The sequence below is a fragment of the Suricata suricatta genome, chromosome 9 (genome assembly GCF_006229205.1).
Source record: "Suricata suricatta isolate VVHF042 chromosome 9, meerkat_22Aug2017_6uvM2_HiC, whole genome shotgun sequence".
Taxonomy (NCBI): domain Eukaryota; kingdom Metazoa; phylum Chordata; class Mammalia; order Carnivora; family Herpestidae; genus Suricata; species Suricata suricatta.
Window position 1 is genome coordinate 89,137,564 of NC_043708.1, and position 22,246 is coordinate 89,159,809.

General features: G+C 42.2%; 1 protein-coding gene and 1 pseudogene across 1 annotated transcript in view; one reads left to right on the plus strand and one right to left on the minus strand.

Annotated features, from left to right (window-relative positions):
* SLC27A2 (solute carrier family 27 member 2) overlaps nt 1-20,448 on the plus strand; it is a 40,940-nt gene extending 20,492 nt beyond the window's left edge. The window contains exons 5-10 of the mRNA XM_029951668.1: nt 6,509-6,703; nt 10,039-10,129; nt 12,362-12,560; nt 14,035-14,132; nt 18,491-18,621; nt 19,987-20,448. Of these exons, the coding sequence (XP_029807528.1) occupies nt 6,509-6,703; nt 10,039-10,129; nt 12,362-12,560; nt 14,035-14,132; nt 18,491-18,621; nt 19,987-20,163 (891 nt within the window). The 3' untranslated portion in view covers nt 20,164-20,448. The remainder of the gene's footprint in view (nt 1-6,508; nt 6,704-10,038; nt 10,130-12,361; nt 12,561-14,034; nt 14,133-18,490; nt 18,622-19,986) is intronic.
* On the minus strand, nt 11,090-11,263 carry LOC115303288 (annotated as a pseudogene).
* Nucleotides 20,449-22,246: the final 1,798 nt, after the last annotated feature.

Sequence of the window (22,246 nt, forward strand, 5' to 3'; positions counted from 1 at the left end):
ACTCAGGAGTTGTATTTTTTTTAAGACGGTGAATGCCTTCTGCCTTCCCACCTCTTGAAAATCTTCCAAAAACAGGGAGACCAAGGAAAAGACATACAAGCTGCATCTCTTAGAAACTAAGAGGCACTGCAGCAGGAAACTACACAGTACAGAGAGCTGAAAGATGAAGGTCACTGACATCACAGTAGTAAGAAAGGTGAAACCAAACAGGCCAGTGCCAACAAGAAGGAAGCTGACTTCCTGAAACATGAGAAATCAGAGGCACCAAATACAACTAGAGATGGGATCTGGTTTCAGGCTTGAAAACAGGAGGATTTTGGAAAATCTGTGTAAGAAGGAGCCAGACCTCTGCTCCCCTCTCTCACTCTGTAGGAGACAGGAGGTTTATTCTCTTGAGAAGACCTAGAAGAGCTGTGAACTCAAGGACAGCAGGGATGAGGAGATGCGAGCAGTGGAGGACAGCAGGGATGAGGTTCTGAAGGTAGAGACTGAGTAAATGTCTACTTATTAACCAGAGAAACCGCCAGCTCCCTTCCCTGCACAGCTTCTAGGACTCCATAGCCAGTTTATGCCTGTAGGTGGGAGAACAAAGAAGTCTAATTCTCAGGTCGAACTACCTGTCACAGGACCATGCAGCCCACTTAGCGATCATCATTGCCTCTGCACACAAAGCTGCTCAGATATCCTTCACGTGCCTTACTTCTGAACATGAACAGACATCAAGGATCAGCAGACATCTGAGGAGAGCCTCCAATAGGAAATACCACCTAAATAATAGAAGAAACAGCATCAAGCCAAAGAGCAGGAAAAAACTTCCAAAAACCCATAATTAATATCCTCAGAGCTGTTAGGAGAGATATTCTATCCATAAAACAAGAATAGTATGCAACAAAGAAATGAATAAAACCTCCTGAAAATAAAAATCTGATTTAAATTGTTCAATTCATAGAAAGTTTGGAAGATAAACCTTAGAGAAAGTTGGAGAAAAGATAACATGCGTGATGTGAGGGGAGACAAGAAAATAGAGGATCAATCCAAGAGGTCCAACATCTAATTAATAGAAACTCAGAAAAATAAAATAGAGAAAATGGAGAGGAGGATATTATCAAAAAAGTAATACAAGAGAACTTCAAGAAGAGATGAGGATGATATATACATATGTGTGTGTGTATATATGAAGAAAGAAGAAAAATAAATGAGGGAAAGAGAGCAGAATCAGAGGTTTTCCTCAGAAGGTGAGGTAATTATATGTATACATATATACATATAATGGAATATCACTCAGCTATACAAAAGAATGAGATCTTGCCATTTGCAACAACATGGATGGACCTAGAGAGTATAATGCTAAGTGAAATAAGCCAGTCCAAAGACGACAAATACCATATGATTCCACTCGTGTGAAATCCAAAAAGCAAAATGAACAAAAAAGCAGAACAGAATCCTAAATACAGAGAGGAGCTGGTGTTTGTCAGAAGGGAGAGGGACAAGGGTGAAACAGGTGAAGGAGAGTAAGAGATTCAAACTATAAAAAAGTCATAGGGGCAAAAACTATGGCATAGCAAATATAATCAATAATCATGTAATAATACTGAACACTTACCATGGTGAACACTGAGGAATGTATGGAATCCTCAAATCACCTTGTTCTACTCCTGAAACTAATAAGACATTATATGTCAGCTCTCCTTTAATAAAAAAAATAAAGGAATAAAACTTTAATATTTTTAAAAAGTGAAATGAAAATCATAATGGTCAGCCTACTTGTAAATAAAAACAATGCTGAAGAGAGAAAGTTTTTTAAGATAAAAAAAATTAAAAAGGAAAGAAAATTTCCCAGAACTTCTTGAAGGACAGATTGAAAGAGCCAGTTGGGTACTCAATAAAATGAGTGGAATTAAAAATGTTAACACTACACCAAGATGAAACTCATGACTACCAAAAAAAGAGAGAGACAGAGGAAAGATTCTGTAAGAGTAACATTGACTTGGCAACAGCAACACTGTTTGCTGGAAGGTCAGTGCCTTCAAATTATAAGTAAAAGGTATTGCCTATCTAGAATTCTATATCCAATCAAATTATTAATCAAGTAAGAAAATTTTCAGACATTCAAAGTCTCAAAATAATTTACCTCCTGCCCACCCTCCTTTAGGAAGCTACTAGGGAAAGTGTTCCATACAAACAGGTGGGAGAGGAGAGCTGAGAAGCCAGAGCCAGGAGAGAGGGGCGAAGGGAGTCCCCAGGCCCAGAGAGGAACCAGTCCAGACTGGAGCAGAAGGCTAAAAGGAAGCGTAAGCGTTTGAAAAAGAAAATTCTAGCATCTGGCGGACTTCACCATAAGGAACATTGTATTTTGACGCTGTCATATGAATCGAAATGAAGAACACGAAGCAAAGGGGCAGGGGGCAGCTAGTTCTAGGAAAATTAAAATCTACTCAAGAATTTGATTGTCGCAAAGTCCTTGGCTCATCAGTAGTATACTATGAGCAAAATAATGAGAGCACTGAATATTGATTTACCGGAAATGTGATATTGGAAAAACTGGAGAAGATGACAGCTTCATTTTCCTCTAAAACAACAGAAAAATCAATAAATAATGTCTAACAGGCATGAATCAAAAGATAGCAGAATAAACATTTAATTTAGAAAATGGAGAGAAGAGGAAGCAGCTACAAGAGTGGAAAGTGTCTGCCTCCAGATGGTAGAACAGAGCCAGAGGATGGAGGCAGGTAAGTGAGGTGACAGCATTCACCATTTAAAAGCCTTTCAGTACTTTGACTGTTAAACTACGTGTGTGCCACTGGGTTTTTTGTTTGTTTTTTAACAAAAGGAAAGACTTCTCTCTATAGTCATATAGATTTGGATTTGAATCTTGGAGCAACTATGTGCTAACCTGTGTGATCTCCGGCAAATGATTTTAATCGTTTTGAGGCTCTGCTTTCTCAACTGTAATTGAGGCAAATACTTCTCTTACCTATACGTTTCGGTAGGATTCTATAGAAACTTGAGGAAGACAATAAAGGTCAAATACCTGGCACGTAGTAGTAAAGCCCTCCATAAACGTTTTCTGTTTACTCTGTGTACCTGATGCTTTCCATTCCTCTCTGGACACCCTGACCTCTCACCCTCCGGTCATTAAATCCTGGTGTAGATTCAAGTTCCCTGGGTGTGTTTGCATGTGACCCCTCAACTCTGAGGTGGAAGGTTTGATCCTTGTTAAAGAAAAATCGAGCTGGTGACCCTTGACCTAAAATACAGCTCCTTTGAGGAGTGACTTTGGAGATGAGGAAACACTGCTTCTCCCGTGGGAAGGGAAGGCTCAAGTCACCCCCTGTACGCTCAACCGGTGGTGAGCAAAACTTAGGTGAGAACCAGACACCTCAGAAGGCTCCAGGGCCTCCCCGTTTGTGTGCAAACACCTCCAGCTCACAGCCTTAATCCCTTCTGCCGGTGTAATAAGATCCTTCAGGTCATGATGAAAACTGAGCTGTTGGTATTGTGACTCTGAGCCCCGCTGACTGCCACCTGCAGTGACAGCTGCACCTGTGAGGCTGGCCTGCTTCCCATGCACCCCAAGCACCTGCAACTCTCCTGTGCCCCAGGCCCTGCCTTTGTGCTGATGTCCCAGCCACTAACTGTTGGAGAGGGGACTTGAGGGCTTCCTGGTGGAGGCTATTCCTTCTTTTTTATAAACATTTATTTTTTTTTAATTTTTTAATGTTTTATTTATTTTTGATACAGAGAGAGACTGAGCATGAGAGGGGGAGGGGCAGAGAGAGAAGGAGACACAGAACCAGAAGCAGGCTCCAGGCTCTGAGCAGGCTATCAGCACAGAGCCTGACGCGGGGCTCGAACCCACGAACATGAGATCTAACCTGAGCCAAAGTCGGAGGCTTAACCGACTGAGCCACCCAGGCGCCCCGGCTATTCCTTCTTTTATTGCATTGTAGGCAAAACACAGGTGCAGGCACTGCAGCTGATTTAGGGATATATTTGGCCTCAGAGGAGTTCACAGTCCAAGTGGGGGAGACAGATATTCACCACCCATTGGGAAAGGAAGTGAACTAAGAGGATGATTATGGCTGCATATGGATTTGTAAGGTCTTGGGTTTACACATTGGAATGCTAGTTTGGAGCTTCTCCCACAGGCCTGGGAGCAGGTAAGCCCCAAGTCTGGAGATTATTTTTAAGCCAAAGTCAGTATTCTTCAAATATTTTATGATATTTTCTTCCTGGAGGGGCAATGAGGGGCAGTGCTATGGGGGGTGAGGGTGGTCTCTGAAAAGCTGACAATCCTTCCTGGGAATAGTGACTTCTGGAAGGGTGACCCTGCAATCTGCCATCCAGATGGGGATACTTGAGAGTGAAAGAGTGTAATTGATAAGCACATGAGGACAACAGCAGAAACCAGGGTTGGCCCTGACAAACTAGACGCATGGTCTCCCTACTTAGAGGTACTTGGTGATTACAGAAGGGAATAGAGATGGTACCCAACTTACGACGGTTTGACCTATGATTTTTTGGCTTTACAATGGTGTGAAAGTGATCTACACTCAGCAGAAGCCATACCTTGAGTTTTGAATTTTGATCTTTTCCTTCTAGCAATATATGGTACAGTACTCTGTGGTGGCGCTGGGCAGCGCAGTGAGCCACAGCCCCCAGGCAGCCACACGATCATGAGGATGAACAACTGTTCTGTTTCTCACAGTATCCAATCAATTACGTGAGATATTCAACACCATATTATAAAACAGGCTTGGTGTTAGACGATTTTGCCCAACTGTAGGATGACGTACGTGTTCTGAACACATTTAAGGCATGCTAGGTTAAGCTATAATGTTTGGTACGTAGGTGAATTAAAAGCATTTTTGACTTATAGTGTTTTAATGGATGGTGAGTTAATTGGGATGTAATGTCATCATAAATTGAGAAAGATCTATAGACTCAGTGACCTAGGGAGCTGATACAAGACAGTAGGTTCCCACTCAGTCATAATGTCTAAGATTCACGCAGATTCAAAAGTCTTCTCAGGTAACTCTCCTGAACACCCTCGTTAGGAACTGCTACTGGCATGAGACCCCAGTCTCCACGCATTTCCCCCTCAGAAAGGCCACACGAGAGGCCCAGTTTTTACCAGTGACCAGGATCTATCCACCTCTCTGGTCAGGACTTCTGAAAGAGGTCAGGCCTTTTGACCAAGGAGCCACTCAGAAATGAAATGCATATGCACTACTCTCCTGACCTATTGACTCCTTATGCATGAAAATCAAGCCAAGGTTTGTTTTGGTTTGGTTTTGAATTGCCACATCCAATGCCTTCCCCCTTATCAGAGAACCAACAGCCTCTCTATTCCAACAGTTCTTTTTCAAAGAGGAACTCTACTCCAAAATAACTTCACAGTGATTTCACAGAATAGGAAGTAATATAGGAAATGCTTTTCAGAACTTTTGCTCTTGTAAGCAAATCACAGTCTGGTCAAAGAAATTAACACTTGATGTGAGAGGGGAAAAGGCTAGTTACCAAGCACTCTTACCCATTCCATTCTGTTTTCTGTTAAAGGACGTAGAGTTACAGAGTTTGCCAGTTAAAATTATACTTATTTACCTTGCTCTGCCACCAGACTGTGATTTCCTGGAGGAGATCAATAAATCACCTTATTAATATAAAATATCATTTAAGTTACTCTGGGTTTGTTTGGACATATGCGTAGGGGCCTCATAAATGATTGCAGTTACACAGAAAGCCGCCTGGTCCTAACTCCACCACTTGTAGACAGAAGCTCTCCTTTCAGTTCCTTATGCTCAAAACAACTTTTCCTTTGTGATTTGTATTTATAGCAAAGCATATCCCTCCCAGGCCACCTGAGGCGACTGGGAGCCAGCTTCCTCTCTCTCTTCCCCTTCCCAACCCCACTGGGACAGTCTCATTGTCTTGGTTCAGCTCTACCTGGTTTTGTGGCCTCTAGGTCTATCTGTGAAATGAGGACCTGATCAAGAGTCTTCTCTCTAGTCCCCTGAGGCCCCAACATCAATGACTCTGTGGAAAGCCATTCCCTCTCTTCTTGCACTGTGTTCCTGGTTTTCTTCTTCCTCATCAAGAGAACATTGTTGTGTCAGAGTGTCCGTCTTTGACAGATCTTTGCCCCTTTCTGGCAATTCACTGAGATTCACCAGCCCCATCAAGTAAACAATCAGCACACTGTTCCAGCTTCAGATTGGATGGGTTAACTGTTGGCAGTACTTAGTTCTATCAAATTATCTCCCTTGCCTCTTAAAAATCAAAATGGGAAAAGCCAATTCTTTTGGTTATTAAATCAGAGTTATAGCTGGTGGCTTAAACTGCACGTGTTGACAGAGAGGAAGTGTTATGTGTGTGAGTAACAGAAAAGGTGTGCATGAAGGTGACTTCCTAACCAACATAATTATGTAGAAACATAAAGACAATCCTTAGTGTATAAGTACGGGCTCCAGAGAAGTTTCAACTGGGTCTCTCCTCCTCCTACCTACAGAAACCAAATGATCGTGTCCATAAAGTGAGAATGGCGATGGGAAATGGCTTGCGAGGAGATGTGTGGAGAGAATTCATCAGGAGATTTGGGGACATTTGCATTTATGAGTTCTATGCTTCCACTGAAGGCAATATTGGCTTTATGAATTATACAAGAAAAATTGGTGCTATTGGGAGAGTCAACTACCTACAGAAAGTAAGTACACTAAAATATGAGAGTATATGTAGCCAGTTTTCAGAATGCAGAGACTTTTTTTAATTCATTTACTTATTTTGAGAGAGACAGAGACAGCATGAGCGGGACATAGAGAGAGGGAAAGAGAGAATCCCAAGCATGCTCTGCCCTGCAAGCAGAGCCCAATATGGCGCTTAAACTCATGAAATCATGAGATCATGACATGAGCCGAAGTCAAGAGCTGGACACTTAACTGACTGAGCCACCCAGGCATCTCTAAAAATCTTACTTTCTCTTAATAACAACCTATTATACCTTTGTTATCTGCAACTAACGTGAAGTCTTCCTGATGCCATTTGTATATGTATGTGACCGAACTCCAGAAGGTTGCCAGTTCCATAAGTTTACCACACACTGTGAAATCACAGTCACCTGGGGAGCTTCATATGTATGCAGGTGTCACTCCCTGAACTTTGGCTTCAGCTGCTCTGAGACAGGGCACAGGCATCAGTGTTTTTCAAAAGCCAGGGTTAGGAACCCCTATGTAGACCTTCGAGAGGACTGGAAGGTCCTCCAGTTCTAGGTCTTGTGAACATTTGTATTTGCCTGCAAACTCCACCAGAAAATCTCTCTTCTGTGTAAGCCAGCTTACATGGCAGTCTCTCTTCCCTCACAGTCACTTCTGGCCTAGGGTCTCAAGACAATCACTTTTCTTTTTTTTTTTTTTTTTTGCATTTGAGCAGTCTTCCAGGTGACCCCTATTTTTTCAGAATTCCAGCAATAGTCAGCAAATGCTGAGCCTCCACACACTGAGCGGTCACTGTTGTCATCACGCCTCTGGCAGCGCTTCCTGCCCGGCCAGCCGTGAACAGACAGGGCAGAGCTCCCAGGCAATGTGTGTCCCCAAGGGCTGTTGGGCAGAGTACAAAGGATAGCAATCCACGTGCGTAAGAGAGCTGCCCCGAGAGATAAGATTTCAGCACCTTGTGTACTAACTGAATGAACTTGAGGATGTAACTTATGCTCCATAGGTCTCAACTTCATTGTTTGTAAAATAGAAATAAAAAAGAGAAAATGTAGAGCTAGTGCCTGGCCCAGACTCAATATTTAGAATAAGGGAAAATGGTTATTGAAAGAAATTAAATTAAATAACTTCTGAAAAATTCCTTAGAGCATATGGCCCAATGCCTGTCATATAAAGCCTTGAATACTTATTAGCTGTAGTGATTATTATCATCCCATTCCTCACATCCAGGCCTTCTCACAAGGTATTCTCAATCCTGACATTGACAGCCACACCTAGGCCACACAGGTCCCTCCACTGCTGCCGGCATCTGTTCCATACAGTGCGGAAGCCACTAGCTGTGTGTGGCCATTTAAATTTAAACTGTGTAAATAAAATTTTTAATTTGGCTCTTCATGTACACTAGCTGTGTTTCAAGTGCTCAGAAGCCACATGTGTTTAGTGACTACCATGTTGAGCAGTACAGATGTAGAACAGTTTCATCATCACAGAAAATCTACTGGGCAGCACTGCAGTAGATTTTCTGTGATGAATCAATTTCCTACTCCCCACTGGAACCGCTGCTAATAGGGTCAGTCTTTTCCAGTTAGCTTCAGTTCTACCTCTACCAAGCCTGGACGTTGGAGACCCAGGTCTAATGCAGTTCAGAAAAAGAAAGGGCAGAATGCTGAGTTGAGACATAGTGCAAGATATCTATGTTATTACTATTGACCCTCAAGAAGATGAGTTACATGGAAACTTTTGTTTTAAACCAAACCTGAAGGCTTTAGAAGTCAGTGCCATGTATTACTAGTTCCTTGCTCCTCATACATAGATTGCCATGTTTTATTGTCAGTTTTTATGCTTTAAACAAGAAGAGGGGTGCCCAGGTATCTCAGTTGGTTGAGCACCCTGCTCTTGATTTTGGCTCAGGTCATGATCCCAGGGACATGGGATTGAGCCCCACCTCAGGCTCCACGATCAAGATGGAGCCTGCTTAAGGTTTTCTCTCTCTCTCCCTCTGCCCCTCTCCCTGGCTTGTACTCTCTCTCTCTCTCTCTCTCTCTCTAAAAAAATAAAAGCAAAACAAAACAAAAACAAGAAGATAATTTTTAACTGAAATAGAAAGGGAGGAAGATGTCCCTGCAAGTGATGGGGAAAGAAGCGTTGGGTATCAGCCCCCAATTTTTTATACCCTTGTAGATAAACATGCTCTCCATTTGTTGACTATGAATGCTACCTGCCTGTAATGGTCATTTGCTACTATTAAATATAAAATTTGAAATGGACACAGTAATCATGGCTAATCATTACATCTAAATCCTGTCATATTTAGTACAGAAATGAATAGAGAATATTAGTAAAGAAAATAATATACTGATTACTCTCACTGAACTATATACATTTAAATCCTTATGCCATTGAAATATGTGAAGCATGTATAGTGAAATATAATAGAGTTTTAATAGTTTTCTAGCCATAAGCATGAAATAATTATACCATTGAACTTTAAATATATTGGAAAACAGGTAGAAACATGAATCATCTAACAGTGGCATATAGGATTTTTAAAATCCATTGTGATATGTTCACCAAAACCCATATGTTGAGAGTATTCATAACAGCATCATTTTTATTAGTCTAAAACTAGAAACAGTCCAGATGCCAGTTAACATAAGAATAGATCAATTGTGGCTATTCCTGCAAGGAAAATGCCATGGCAATAAAAAACAAACCACTGAAAAAAGCATTAGCATGGCTAGATGAGTAACAGATATTATTACAATGAAAGCAGCAGCACAAAGGCATATATTTCATTTCTTATTTCATTCATTCCAAGTGTAAGACTAATTGATGGTGGGGTGTCTGGATGGCTCAGTCGGTTAAGCATCTGACTTGAGCTCAGGTCATGATCTTGCAGTTCATGAGTTCAAGCCCCACGTCTGACTCTGTGCTGACAGCTCAGAGCCTGGAACCTGCTTCAGATTCTGTGTCCCCTTCTCTCTCTGCCCCTCCCCTGCTCATTCTCTGTCTTTTTTCTCTTAAAAATCAATAAACATTAAAAAAAATTTTAATGCTAATGGATGGCAATAAGTCAGAATAGTGGTTATGGAAAGAAAGGGGAAAGAATAGTGGTTATCTTGAAAGAAAGGGGACAAGGGGAAATTTTTTACAGTACGGGAAATGTTTTATTTCTTGGTCTGGGTGGTAGTTACATGGATGTGTCCATATGTAATTTTATCAAACTGGACACTAAAGACGGTGTACTTTTTGTACTTCATGTATACTGTACCACAATAAAAAGGAAAAATGTGTAAGAATTTGTATTTAAAATGATGTTTTAATTTCCTAGAAAGTCATATCTTATGAGCTGATTAAATATGATGTGGAGAAAGATGAACCTGTCCGAGATGGAAATGGGTATTGCATCCGAGTTCCCAAAGGTACAGTAGATTTTTGTTCAGCTGACCTGTGCCTTTTCTTAACTTGATCAAGTGACTGTTAAGAACTAGCATATCATTGCTAAAATGAATACATTGTGAAACTTTTTAGAGTGATGTAATAAAAGAGGTTTATTTAAGTACCCTCAGAAATAGTTACAGAAATTCCAAAAGGTACTAATTTACCACTACATGTAACAAAATTATACATTGAAACCTAGTTTAACTTCTTGAATATGAGGTAAGTGTTTTGACGAAAGGGATATATAATCATGGCTGCAAAGCTATAGTTAGCTTTGCAAGGTCTTTGCCTTCAAGTTTAGGCTACTGTGCATTTGTCCAATCCTGTGTGTAAATCATTATTCAGTAAAATACTAGCATTTTTAGGATGACAAGTGTGTGGCCACATGGGATGGTGAACCTTGTGTGTACGGTGTCTATATGTATGTATAGGATGTATATGGATGTACACGTGTGCATGCATGGAAAGTGCACTTCCTGCAGCTGGCTTGTTGCCAGTGGAGTATATGGCAACAGTTGTTTTGTTTGGTTGATTCATACTGTGGTTTCTCTGGTTTTTGTTCTTTAGCATTCACCACTTCTTATCATTATGCTATTTTGCTCCAAAGCTGGGCATTTTTTAACATTTCTATTAAGGAATGAAAAAAGCAAAGTTGCTAATTGAAAATTCTCATGACCTCTGTCGCTTCCATTCTACCATATATCTGAATTCAGACATACCCTACATGTTTCAAAACCCCTTATTCATTGTTTTTATCTTTATTTTAAGTTTACTTATTTATTGGGGGGTGGGGGGGAATGCAAGGAGAAGAGGGCAGAGAGAGAGGAAGAGAGAGAATCCCAAACAGGCTCTGCCCTGTCAGCGTGGAGCCTGACGTGGGACTCAATCCCATGACATAGGGCTCAATCTCATGACCCTGGGATCATGACCTAAGCTGAAATCAAGAGTCGGACACTTAACCAATTGAGCCACCCAGTTGCCCTATTACAAATTTTAAAATCTGGGAATAGTTTGGAAAAAACCTTATATGCTAATTTCAGCCCAAGGTTAATTTAATTTTAAACTGATAAGAACAGATACTACACTTGATCTTAGCCAAAAGGCCGAGAAGCAATCCAAGGTTAATTTAATAACTGGGGCAATGTCCATTGGCAGGACTTAGGGTTAGATAAGGGATATACATATTTTCTGTAAAGTGGGATAAAAGTTCTTTTGAACACAGTTGCTTTTCAGAGAATTTAAGATTAACTTTACAAACAAATATATTAAAAGTTCAAGATCTAGAATTTGAAAAATCTATGCCTCTAGTCATAGATTTTCAATTAAAACAGATTGAAAGAGAATTTTATAAGTTTATGTCTTGGAAATGCTATAAAATTAAGATGGCATGATGGGGATATTTCAGCTGTGAGTGGTCTTAGGTTGTGGAAAATTGAAGGTTGAGGTAAAGGAGAAAATATCTTCCATTCGTAAGTTCAAAAACTAATTCCCACTAATATATGCAAATTATTGAAATGATCAGCATGTAAATTTTGCTACTGTACATAGAAAACGAAATCAATGTTTTATCGGCTTTTTAAATGTTTATAATGAAGGTAACTGAAAGGGTACCTGGGAGGCTCAGTCAGTTAAGAATCCGACTCGATCTCAGTTCAGGTCTTGATCTCAGGGTCGTGAATTCCACACTGAGTGTGGAGCCTACTTTAAAAAAAAAAAAAGAGGGGTAACTGAAAATGCAACTTGAATAACATTGCACTACATTTTCTGAGAGTATTGTAATTACAAAGAAAATCTTTAATTTTTTCATTGTTGAAGACAGGTTTAGTGCCAGCCTCTGTAAGGTTAAAAAATTATATTTGGGGGTGCCTGGATGGCTCAGTCAGTTAAGTGTCTGACTTCGGCCCATGATCTCACAGTTTGTGGGTTCAAGCCCCACATCGGGCTCTGTGCTGACAGCTCAGAGCCTGGAGCCTGCTTCAGATTCTGTGTCTCCCTCTCTCTCTATTCCTCCCCTGCTCATGCTTTGTCTCTCTGTCTCTCTTTCAAAAACATATAAACATTAAAAAAAATTCTTTTAATTATATTTGTAGATTTAAGGGCCATGTTTTAAGATGTCCATTTTGAGTGTATGGTAATAGAATTATGAGGATGTTAATAATAAAATTTGCCTATTGCTAGCACATAAAATAACAATTTACTTTCTTCTGTCTTAGGTGAAGTTGGACTCCTTATTTGCAGAATCACACAATATACACCCTTTAGTGGCTATGCTGGAGGAAGTACTCAGACAGAGAAGAAAAAACTGAGAGATGTCTTTAAGAAAGGAGACCTCTATTTCAATAGTGGAGATCTCTTAATGATTGACCATGAGAATTTCATCTACTTTCATGACAGAGTTGGAGATACTTTCCGGTTGGTTTCTTTGAATTATTGAGACAAAAACAAACACACGCACAGTTTGCCTTATTCCTAAGTTGGCATTGCATTCCACTTTGGCTACAGTGCTCCATTTCCCTCTATCTCTTTGGCATGGCCATCCAAACTTCTGTAGTCCCAGAAAATAAGGAGCAAAACACAGGCAGTGTCACTCTGCAATGCACAGATAATTGGGTTGAGCAACACCAGATGAGAAATAGGCAGAAAACACATGCCTGGCTTTTGGAGCCTAACTAGCAGCACCTCTAGTTTCTCTCATTTATCCTCAGCCATCAGCAGTCAACCCTAGGAGAGCCAGAGGTTTTTCATACTGTTTCCAGTCTTGGGGCTTTTCTTCAGATAAAATCAAATGCAAGCTAATGTGGAGCTGATCTAGCTGAAGAGGAAGTGAGGGGTTCTGAAATCTACTTGTCACCTCCTCCCACTCTCCAACCCTAACCATGCAGTTTTCCACAGAGACCCAAGTCAGCAGCGTGAAATTTAAAAGTCATTACAATAAGATTATGAAACTAACTCCCAACAACAGCACAGCCTTCCAATCTCATGACACTTTGGGTTAATCAGCTTCCTTCCTGGGCAAGCTCCCCGAGGCCAGGCCTTGTGTCTGCTGGCTCAGTCCCCAGCACCTAGCACAGTGCCTGACACACACGTTTGCTTTTGCATAAATGAATGAGGAAGGGATGAAAGTTGTCTGCCTGTAGTAGGAAGAGCAAGAACATGAATGAGGAGAACTGGGCTCCTAGGCTCACCCTCCTCCTGGCCGGCTCTGCTGTCAAGGCAGGTCACCTTTTTCACCCAGGAAATGAAGGTCCCAATGATCCAGAGGGTTCCTTCCATCTCTAGAGTATTCCATGACTCAGGACCCATACCATGATTTTATGCAACCTTCATGTTACTGAAAAGATACTTTCAGGAGATCTAAAGAATTTTTAAATGTAGACAAATTTTAACGTTTTATTAAGTGGACAAGTGTAGGTTGAGCACTGAGGTTATAATCTCCCTCCAAATAAAGCATGGTATTTTATTTGCCACTCAAAGCTTTCCCATTTCCTTGAGACCCTGAAGTGCAGGTATGACACCAGTCAGAGTCAGTGAGTGAGAAAAGTGAGAGACCTAAACACAACAAAAAGTCATGGAGATCTGTTTTCCAGTACCTTTCTTAGGCCAAACCTGTATTTCAACGTTAGAACAACATCATTCTTTGTATCATGTTTCATGTGGTGAGATTGGAATTCCACATTTGATTATTTAAATGCCTCTGTCTATGCCTTTGTATTTTGTTTCTCAAGCAGGATACCTCTCCCATGACTAAGTTCAGGGGGACTTGGGAGCAGAGATGGAAAAACAAATGCAGACACCTTACAGGGGCCTAGAGGAGACGCATGCTTTGCCATGGCAGTGTGGGCCGGGGACCCCCAGTAACCTCCGCTAACCTTGCCTTTTCTTCCAGCTGGAAAGGGGAAAATGTGGCCACCACTGAAGTCGCTGATATCGTAGGACTGGTTGATTTCGTCCAGGAAGTAAACGTTTATGGAGTGTTTGTCCCAGGTACGCACAATAAGTCTATGCCGAAACCCATACAGTAACTGAGCATCATTTTAACCCCAGGGCAAAGTTTGTCATCCCTTCTGCCTGCCAGCTGGAGAACCAACCTCCTCCAGCCACCTGGGAGGACGGGGCTACTGTCTGCTTTATATTCCGTCATAAACCAGCCACGTCAGCGCATCTGAACTCCGCCTTTCTCTGCGGCTCAGCTCCCCAGCTGCGCTTCGCTCTCAGGCAAGCCAGATCTCTGCAAGATGCAGGGCCCCATGCGGCACTCGGCACGCCTCGGGAAACGATGCGTCAGGCCTGATAGCTGGGAAGTGGTATTTTGGCCTTGAAACTGAGAATCACAAGCAACAGCAAGTATAGTTTCGAGGAGAAAAAACTGAAAAGGAGCTGCCTTTGTCCAGACTTTTTCTAAAATACGCCCTGGACCCCAACCCACCCCAGTGAGTTTCAGAATCATCACACAGAGTGGTGTCACCAAGCCTTCATCTGCAGATCGGCCTCTGACTTCAGGTCCTTGGCTCCAGTATGCGGGGCGGTTTGACTTTGGGCAAATCACCAAAATTAGGGGTAGTATCAGCCCTGCAGCTGAGATTGTTAAGAGAATTTATTCCCTTCAATTGCATAAATACTAAACACATATCTACCAGATACATACGTAAGTGCTGTCATGAGAAGAAATCATTTTAATTATATAGATGAGAGAGGATTAAAACCTCCATGTCACTGTCCGACTCTGAGGTGCCTTGGATAGCAGTATTCCCCCGGAACTCAGTAGTTGGCATTCTCACCTATATCCAAAATAGAAATCCAAGAGTCTCTCTTTCCTGAGCTCTGGTGGTTTCACGCAACCCTGTGCTGTCTTTTATTATTTTTTTTTTTAAGAATATTGGAGACTTTGTCTTGCCTGTTCCTCTCCAGCCCTATGGCAGTGACATGAGTGCAGCCACCTCTCAGGTCACAGAGTGTGAGGGGTGCAACATGCTGTTCATGTTGGAACATGGGCTGAGTTAACACGAGGGCCCACGGCACGGCTATCCACCCTCACGCTGAGCTGGGCTCCCACAGGCCCCACCTGACGTGTTGTGTGCACCTCTAAATGCTGAGTTTTGGTAACAACACAAAAGACTATGTATGCAAAGGTGAGAGGATCTGGGGAATGGATTGGGAGGATAGAGTCCAGTGCTTTTCAGAGTGGGGTCCCTGGCCCAGCACCACTGAGCGGCTTGGGAAACAACATAATTTCTCAGGCCAACCCCAGACCTACTGAATCAGAATCTCTGGGGTGGGACCGAGGGAGCCGTGTTTTAACAAGCCCCTCAGTTATTCTTAAAAACAATGAAGTCTGATTTGAAGGTGATGAAAATGTTCTAGAACTAGATACTAGTGATAGTTGCCCAACATTGTGAATGTACCAAATACCATTGAATTGGGCACTTTAAAATGGTTAAGATGATGGATTTTAGGTTATGTGTGTGTTACCAAAAATTTTTTTAAATACTAAATTCTGAGAAGCTCTGAAGCCTCGTCTGGCCAATCATCAGAATTATCTGGGAAACTCTCATTCTTTTTTAAGTTATTGAAATTCAAACTAGTTAACCTGCAGTGAAATATGAGTCTCAGGTGTAGAATACAGTGATTCAATCTGGGAGACTTTCTAAAGCCTAGCTCTAATGGATCAGAACCTTGGGGTTTGGGACTCAGACACTTCATGGCTTCTTTTAGTCCCCAAGGGACTCTAAGACCTAGTAAGGTTTGGGAGTCACTGATCTAGAACAAAAAGAAGAAATTAATGGTTTTCACATGGTTGGATGGCTGTCAGGTAGAACACAGAGCAGGTGTACTTGTAATGCCCAGCGAGCAGAGAGCCGAAGGATTGAAATGACCAAGAAATGAATTTTAGCCTGAGATGTCTCCACTAACCAGAGAGAAGGCTGTCTTCTGAAGTGGGGAATAGCCCACCAGCTAGGGTGTGTAAAAAGACCTGATGTCCACTCGAGATCCTGAGAATCCAAGAATTGTTGCAGCATTGAAAGATTAGAGATAAGGCCTCTGGGTGGCTCAGTCAGTTGAGCATCCAACTCTTGATTTTGGCTCAGCTCATGACCTCAGGGTCATGGGATGGAGCCCCAAATCAGGGTCTGCACTGAGTATGGAGCCTGCTTGAGATTCACTCTCTCTCCCTCTGCCCCTCCCCTGCTTGCCTCTCTCTCAAATCAATAAAATGGAAAAAAAAAAGAAGAAGAAGAAGAAGAAAGATTAAAGATTAAAGATAAACTGAGAAGTGTCTTTCAGCTTTCAGATTCTGTGATTCTCGATGCCATGCCGGCCACTGGCTGGCCGGCCAGGCACACAGCCAGCCTATGGCAGCCCAGAAATGTGGCAGGTCTATCAAGAAGAAGGCAATCTACCAGGGTGAATTTCAGTACCAAAGGGCTCAGCAAGGCCTTTACAGATCTCAGCTTTGGACCAGGAAGGTACACCAAAGTGTAAGCCCAGCTGACTTCTATTAGATGTCTCCAGAACTTCACAACTACCCTCAACATTTTGTTCTCAACAGAACTTTCTGCAATGATGTAAATGTTTTATATCTGCACTGTCCAGTATGGTAGCCAATAACCATCACATGGCTATTAAGGACTGAAAATGTGGCTAGTAAAACTGAGGAACTGAATTTTTTTATTTTATGTTATTAGAATTAATTTTGAGAGCCAAATGAAACCAATGGCTACCATACTGGACAGGTCAGCTCTAGAGAAACTCTGGTCAAAACAGTTGTACACTGAAACCTGGCCCCTAGAGCTGAACTAGCCCTAAACCAACCTCTGGGAGCTGGGGCAGAGACCTGAGACTTAATAGGCCCATTCGTCTCTCAGTTGGGCACTGTCTCTGTCAGAGCAAGAGACAAGGAGCCAGTCAGTGCTAAAGATTTCTGTTGCATAAGCTTCTGCCTTGATTCGAAAAGAAGCTTATTGAAGACATTTGAGATTTCTGAGACGGTTGCTTTTGAGCAAGCTACAAGGGACCCCTAGAGAAAGAGGGTCCTGTGCGCTGCTTTCCTCCTTCAGACACAAGGCAAATTGTATAGGCATACATTTCCTTTCTTTTAATGTTTCCTCTTGTTTCCTGCCTTCTTTGGAGCCACAGGTAAACACACAATCACCATGGGAGAGGTTTCGAAAGCTGGGACCCAGGTGACAAAGGGCACAAAGCGGCTCCTTCCCCTCTCTGATTACAGCTCGGTAGTTGAGTGAAGTGGATCTCAGTGGATCTCAGTTCCAACCCGGTCTGCTGGGTCAGGCAAAAGGTGTATTAATACCTTATTACCACTGTCTTTACAAGAAAACAGTATAGTCATTGTGCTTAACTCCTCCCCACTTACCTTGCTGCCTGATGGGGAGCTAGGCACTGCTGGATCCGTGGTCTCCATAGAGACACAGCCTTGGGGAACAAAGCTCATCAACGGCACAGGAGCACAGCCGCTCACCCTTGCACCTCCCATCGCCATCCTGACTCACAGCTTCTCTGAAATGCAGACAGTCTCAAAGGTGATATTTGTGTCTGGATGCACAACAGACCTAACACTACTCCCTAAAGAACAACCCGAACCCAGTTGTTCATGCTAGTGGAACAAGGACTTTTCACTGGAGTCACAAAAACAAAGAAACAAAAAGAAAAACACTTCCCTTAGCCACCAGTAGGGCTGGTTTTCCACTCTGGTGTTTACATTTAGGCTGCTGAGAAAGATGATGGTTGATTGTCTTAGTCTGGTTTCTGATTCTGCCTGTTTGTTGTCTGAACTTGAACAAGTCTCGTACTGTATGGATTTTTAAGCCTCAGTTTTTTCATCTGTAAGATGGCAATCACATTTGTACCTCTTCAGAAGGCTGTTTTAAGAGTTAAATGAGGGGCACCTGGGTGGTTTAGTCGGTTAAGCCTCCAACTTCGGCTCAGGTCAGATCTCACATTCGTGGGTTCGAGCCCCGCGTCAGGCTCTGTGCTGACAGCTAGCTCAGAGCCTGGAGCCTGCTTCCTGTTCTGTGTCTCCTTCTCTCTCTGCCCCTTCCCCTCTCAGGCTCTGTCTCTCTCTGTATCAAAAATAAATAAAATATTAAAAAAAAAAAGAGTTAAATGAGATAGTCCATAAAACACACTTAATAAGGGTCTGGCATCTCATAAAGATTTAATCAGTATATAGCTTTTGCTGTTGTTGTTATATGCACTTTAGGATAATTTCAACATATATCATACTCCAACTATCCAAAAGAAACCCATGTCAATGTTCTCAGCCCACTTTGAACTAGGAAAACATCATAAATAGTACAACACATCTAATTTTTTCTCTGTATTTCTAGGTCATGAGGGTCGAATTGGCATGGCCTCGATCAAAATGAAGGAAAACCATGAGTTTGACGGAAAGAAACTCTTTAACCATGTTGTTGACTACCTGCCCAGTTATGCAAGGCCCCGGTTTCTAAGAATACAGGTGAGGCTTGTTGTTGAGTTCAATTATCCTCTCTCTTGGAGACTGCTGTCTCTTAGGGAACATCTCCCTTCTACCATGGTCACCATAGTGGCCAGATTTTCTCTACCTTTGCCAGGAAGCTCAACAAGGAAGCAGAAATATCATAAAATAGAGCCAGCAGAAACCAAATCCTAATCCCCTTTTCCCTAAAATGACAGACCAGCAGGATTAGCAAATGACTCACAAAGTCTATGTTTGATGAAGTATGACAGACGCTTAAAATATTTCCAGTTTTAAAGGATGGAAAACTCCACTGAAGCTCTCCACCTTTCTAAGTGTGAAATTTAAGTGGGAATTATTAGACAGTTGGAGCTATCAAATGCTTAACTATCACCACTGTGTGTTTTTCTTTCATAGACATTAACCCACTGGTTAGCTTAACACTCTCACTTTTGGACTGTGAACTCTGTGATTCTGTAGCTGAAGACTTGAGAAAAGAAATGTTAGGTTGGGGCCACTGGGTGGCTCAGTCGGTTGAGCGTTCGACTTCGGCTCGGGTCATGATCTCACGGTTTGTGGGTTCGAGCCCCACATTGGGCTCTGTGCTGACAGCTAAGAGCCTGGAGCCTGCTTCGAATTCTGTGTCTCCCTGTCTCTCTGCCTGTCCCACACTCACACTCAGTCTCTCTCTCAAAATTAAAGAAAAAGAAAGAAACAAAGAAATGTTAGGTTATCAGCTATTGTGGAAGTTGTATGTTATTTCTGTTGATGTTCATAAAGCCCTGACATTTATAATGAGATGGTGGAGACATATGAAAATTGAAATACCCTCAGATCCTCCACCGCCTATCAATTAAAGGAAAAAGGCTTCAGTCTAGTGGACAAACAGGCTGAGAAAATAGAGTGGTCTGTGTGTAGATGATCCCTAGCCCTACCCCACCCTAAGTCAGGATATTTTAGTAAAACCTGAAGCTCACTAAGCAACAGACTGCTCTGCAGGGGAGGGGCAGAGAGAAAGAACCGCAAGCAGGCTCCATGCTGGCAGAGCAAAGCCTGATGCAGGGCTCAAACTCATGAACCATGAGAGGATGATCAGAGCTGAAATCAAGAGTTGGACACTTAACTGACCAAGCCACCCAGCCCCTGCCCTGTGCTGCCTTTCACCCTCCACAGCCCCTCCACACCCCACAGGTGACCTTAAAGCCTCAGAGGAATGAAAACCTACCTCCACAAAGGGCCCCCTAGTGGAGCTTCTGTAAACAGGCAGTATTGAACTAGCTTCCACACCTCTCTCAGGAGCCAGATGCCCCGCCCTCTACCCCTTGCCTTGAACCCAAATCTGTTCACAAAACACTGCAACTGTGTGGATTGTTTGATGTTTTCCAGGACACCATTGAGATCACTGGAACTTTTAAACACCGCAAAGTGACCCTCGTGGAGGAGGGCTTTAATCCTGCAGTCATCAAAGATGCCTTATATTTCTTGGATGACAAAGCAGAAATGTATGTGCCTATGACTGAGGATATTTACAATGCCATAAATGATAAAACTCTGAAACTCTGAGTAATCCCAGGAGGATAACTCCTATTTCCAGAAAGAAATTGAAAAGACCTAGCACAGTCACTTGATATAATCCAACCTTAATTTGATTGAAGATTGTGACATGCCATTTTTTATGCATTCCAATAATGGAAGACATTTTTAAATTACACCTGAACCATCACACGCAACAATATCTAGAGATAATTGTTTTCCAATTTGCACCTACTGTTTGTATTTTCAGACTAAGCTTGTTAGAGGGTGCATTATTTTTTAAAATATGTAATAAAATAGATGAACTCCAACATATGAGATGGCAGTGTCTCTTTCCTGACTTTACTCTAAAGCAAACCCTAAGCCTAACAGCCTCATTGGCATCTTTTCATAGGTGTCCTACTCATAATGATAATGGCATCCTAGGTAAAAAATGACAAGAAATTGAAAAGTGAGGGGGATGGGTCACCAATGAACAATGCAGTGGAGATCCAGCTCCAGCGTGAGGCCAACTCCTATCTGGGCCACTGCCTACAAACTGCATTGTCCAGCAGGTGAGAATGCCAACTATAGTTTTTGAAGGAGCCTACGTCAACAGCATTAGAATTCTATATATAGAAGGTGTCGGTAGATATTTTTTAACTCCATCAAGGCTTGTACACTTGAGTGTCTTCAGGAATCGCACAAATAATGTGGACAAGAGAAACAGGTCACAAATGAATGTGGCAAACATGCAAGCACTACTTAGCTTCAGTTGGCTGATAGTTGCCATGTAGGAATACAACTTAAGTACTTCCAAGATCTGATTATTTAGAAAACAGAAAGCCAGATATTCATGTGAATCTCCCAATTTTTTAAATGTGTGAAGCCTCAAATTTTATAAGACTTCCATGCACCCAGCAAAATGGATATGTGGACCAGGTAAATCCCAGATGCTCCTCAAACCTGAGCTACTTTCACTCCACACCCAATCTCCTGTCAACAGCCTGTTTAGTTAAAGACCCTGGCCCCTCTGACGTGATGCAGTAGGGTTTGGGAACTTTGAGAAGCTCCTTCAGACAGGCTCTTTCTTCTTCCACTCAGCTGGCTCCCTTCCTGAACAGAACTGCTTAACCTCTGCATGTGTTAGCTATAGACAGTTCCAGGAGTAGGTCCTCAATAGCAGTGATCAAGACAACATGTTGCTTACTAGAGCTTGTCCTAGGAAACAGGAATGCCATGGTCACTAAGTCCATGTCCAGGAAGTATAATTCAACTTCACTCCTGCCTCCCTAAAAGAAATGGAGTTTCCTTCCCAGAGGACACCTTCAGATGACTAGGAGCTGGCAAGGAGCCCCAATTCTCCAATTTAATCCCCATAAGGCCCCAAGAAAACATATCTAGGGATCCTTAATGGTAGATGACAAGAGAGGTTGCTGCTCTCACCTCTCCACACAGTACTAGAAGTATTTTTTAAGACTCTTTGTTCTTTCAAGTAACTACCAAGAAGAGTCATGACTGGAATCCCTGCCTCCACTCATTACGCCCAATGATAACCTTTTCTGAGTGCTTGATATGTATAAGGGACTTGAGGACGCCCTCAGGAAAACTCTGGATACCCCTGTGTCTTTGTGAATTTTGCCAATAATTTAGGACATTGTTGCTTGTGGGTTAGCACTTAAGAATGTTTACAGTATTCTAAGTATCTCTGCCTCCATTGTATTGATCTCCCAGCAAGAAGTGAACCCAAGTGATGGGAGAGATCATGACTTTTGTTTTTGAGTATCACATTGTGCAATTGTGTCACTTGTGATAGTGTTACATTGGATCTGGTGGTAAGCGAGATTATGTCAAAGGGCATGTTCACAGATGAGAGGTCAGCCAGAACATTAATGTGCCTGTAACCAGAGCCTGACCACCTTTCAGGCACATTTTAGACTTTGCAGTTAGAAACGCAGACACTCTCTCTCCCAGCCTGAGAGCTTCCCACTTCCCCAAATCTCTGTGATTCTGGCCAGGAACCACGGGTCCACTCTGAAGGATAAAGACACCAGTACAATATCCTCAATACCTGAGTTCGAATGTGTGTGCATAAAAATAAGCCCATGGCAGATCATCCATTTTAAACACTAAT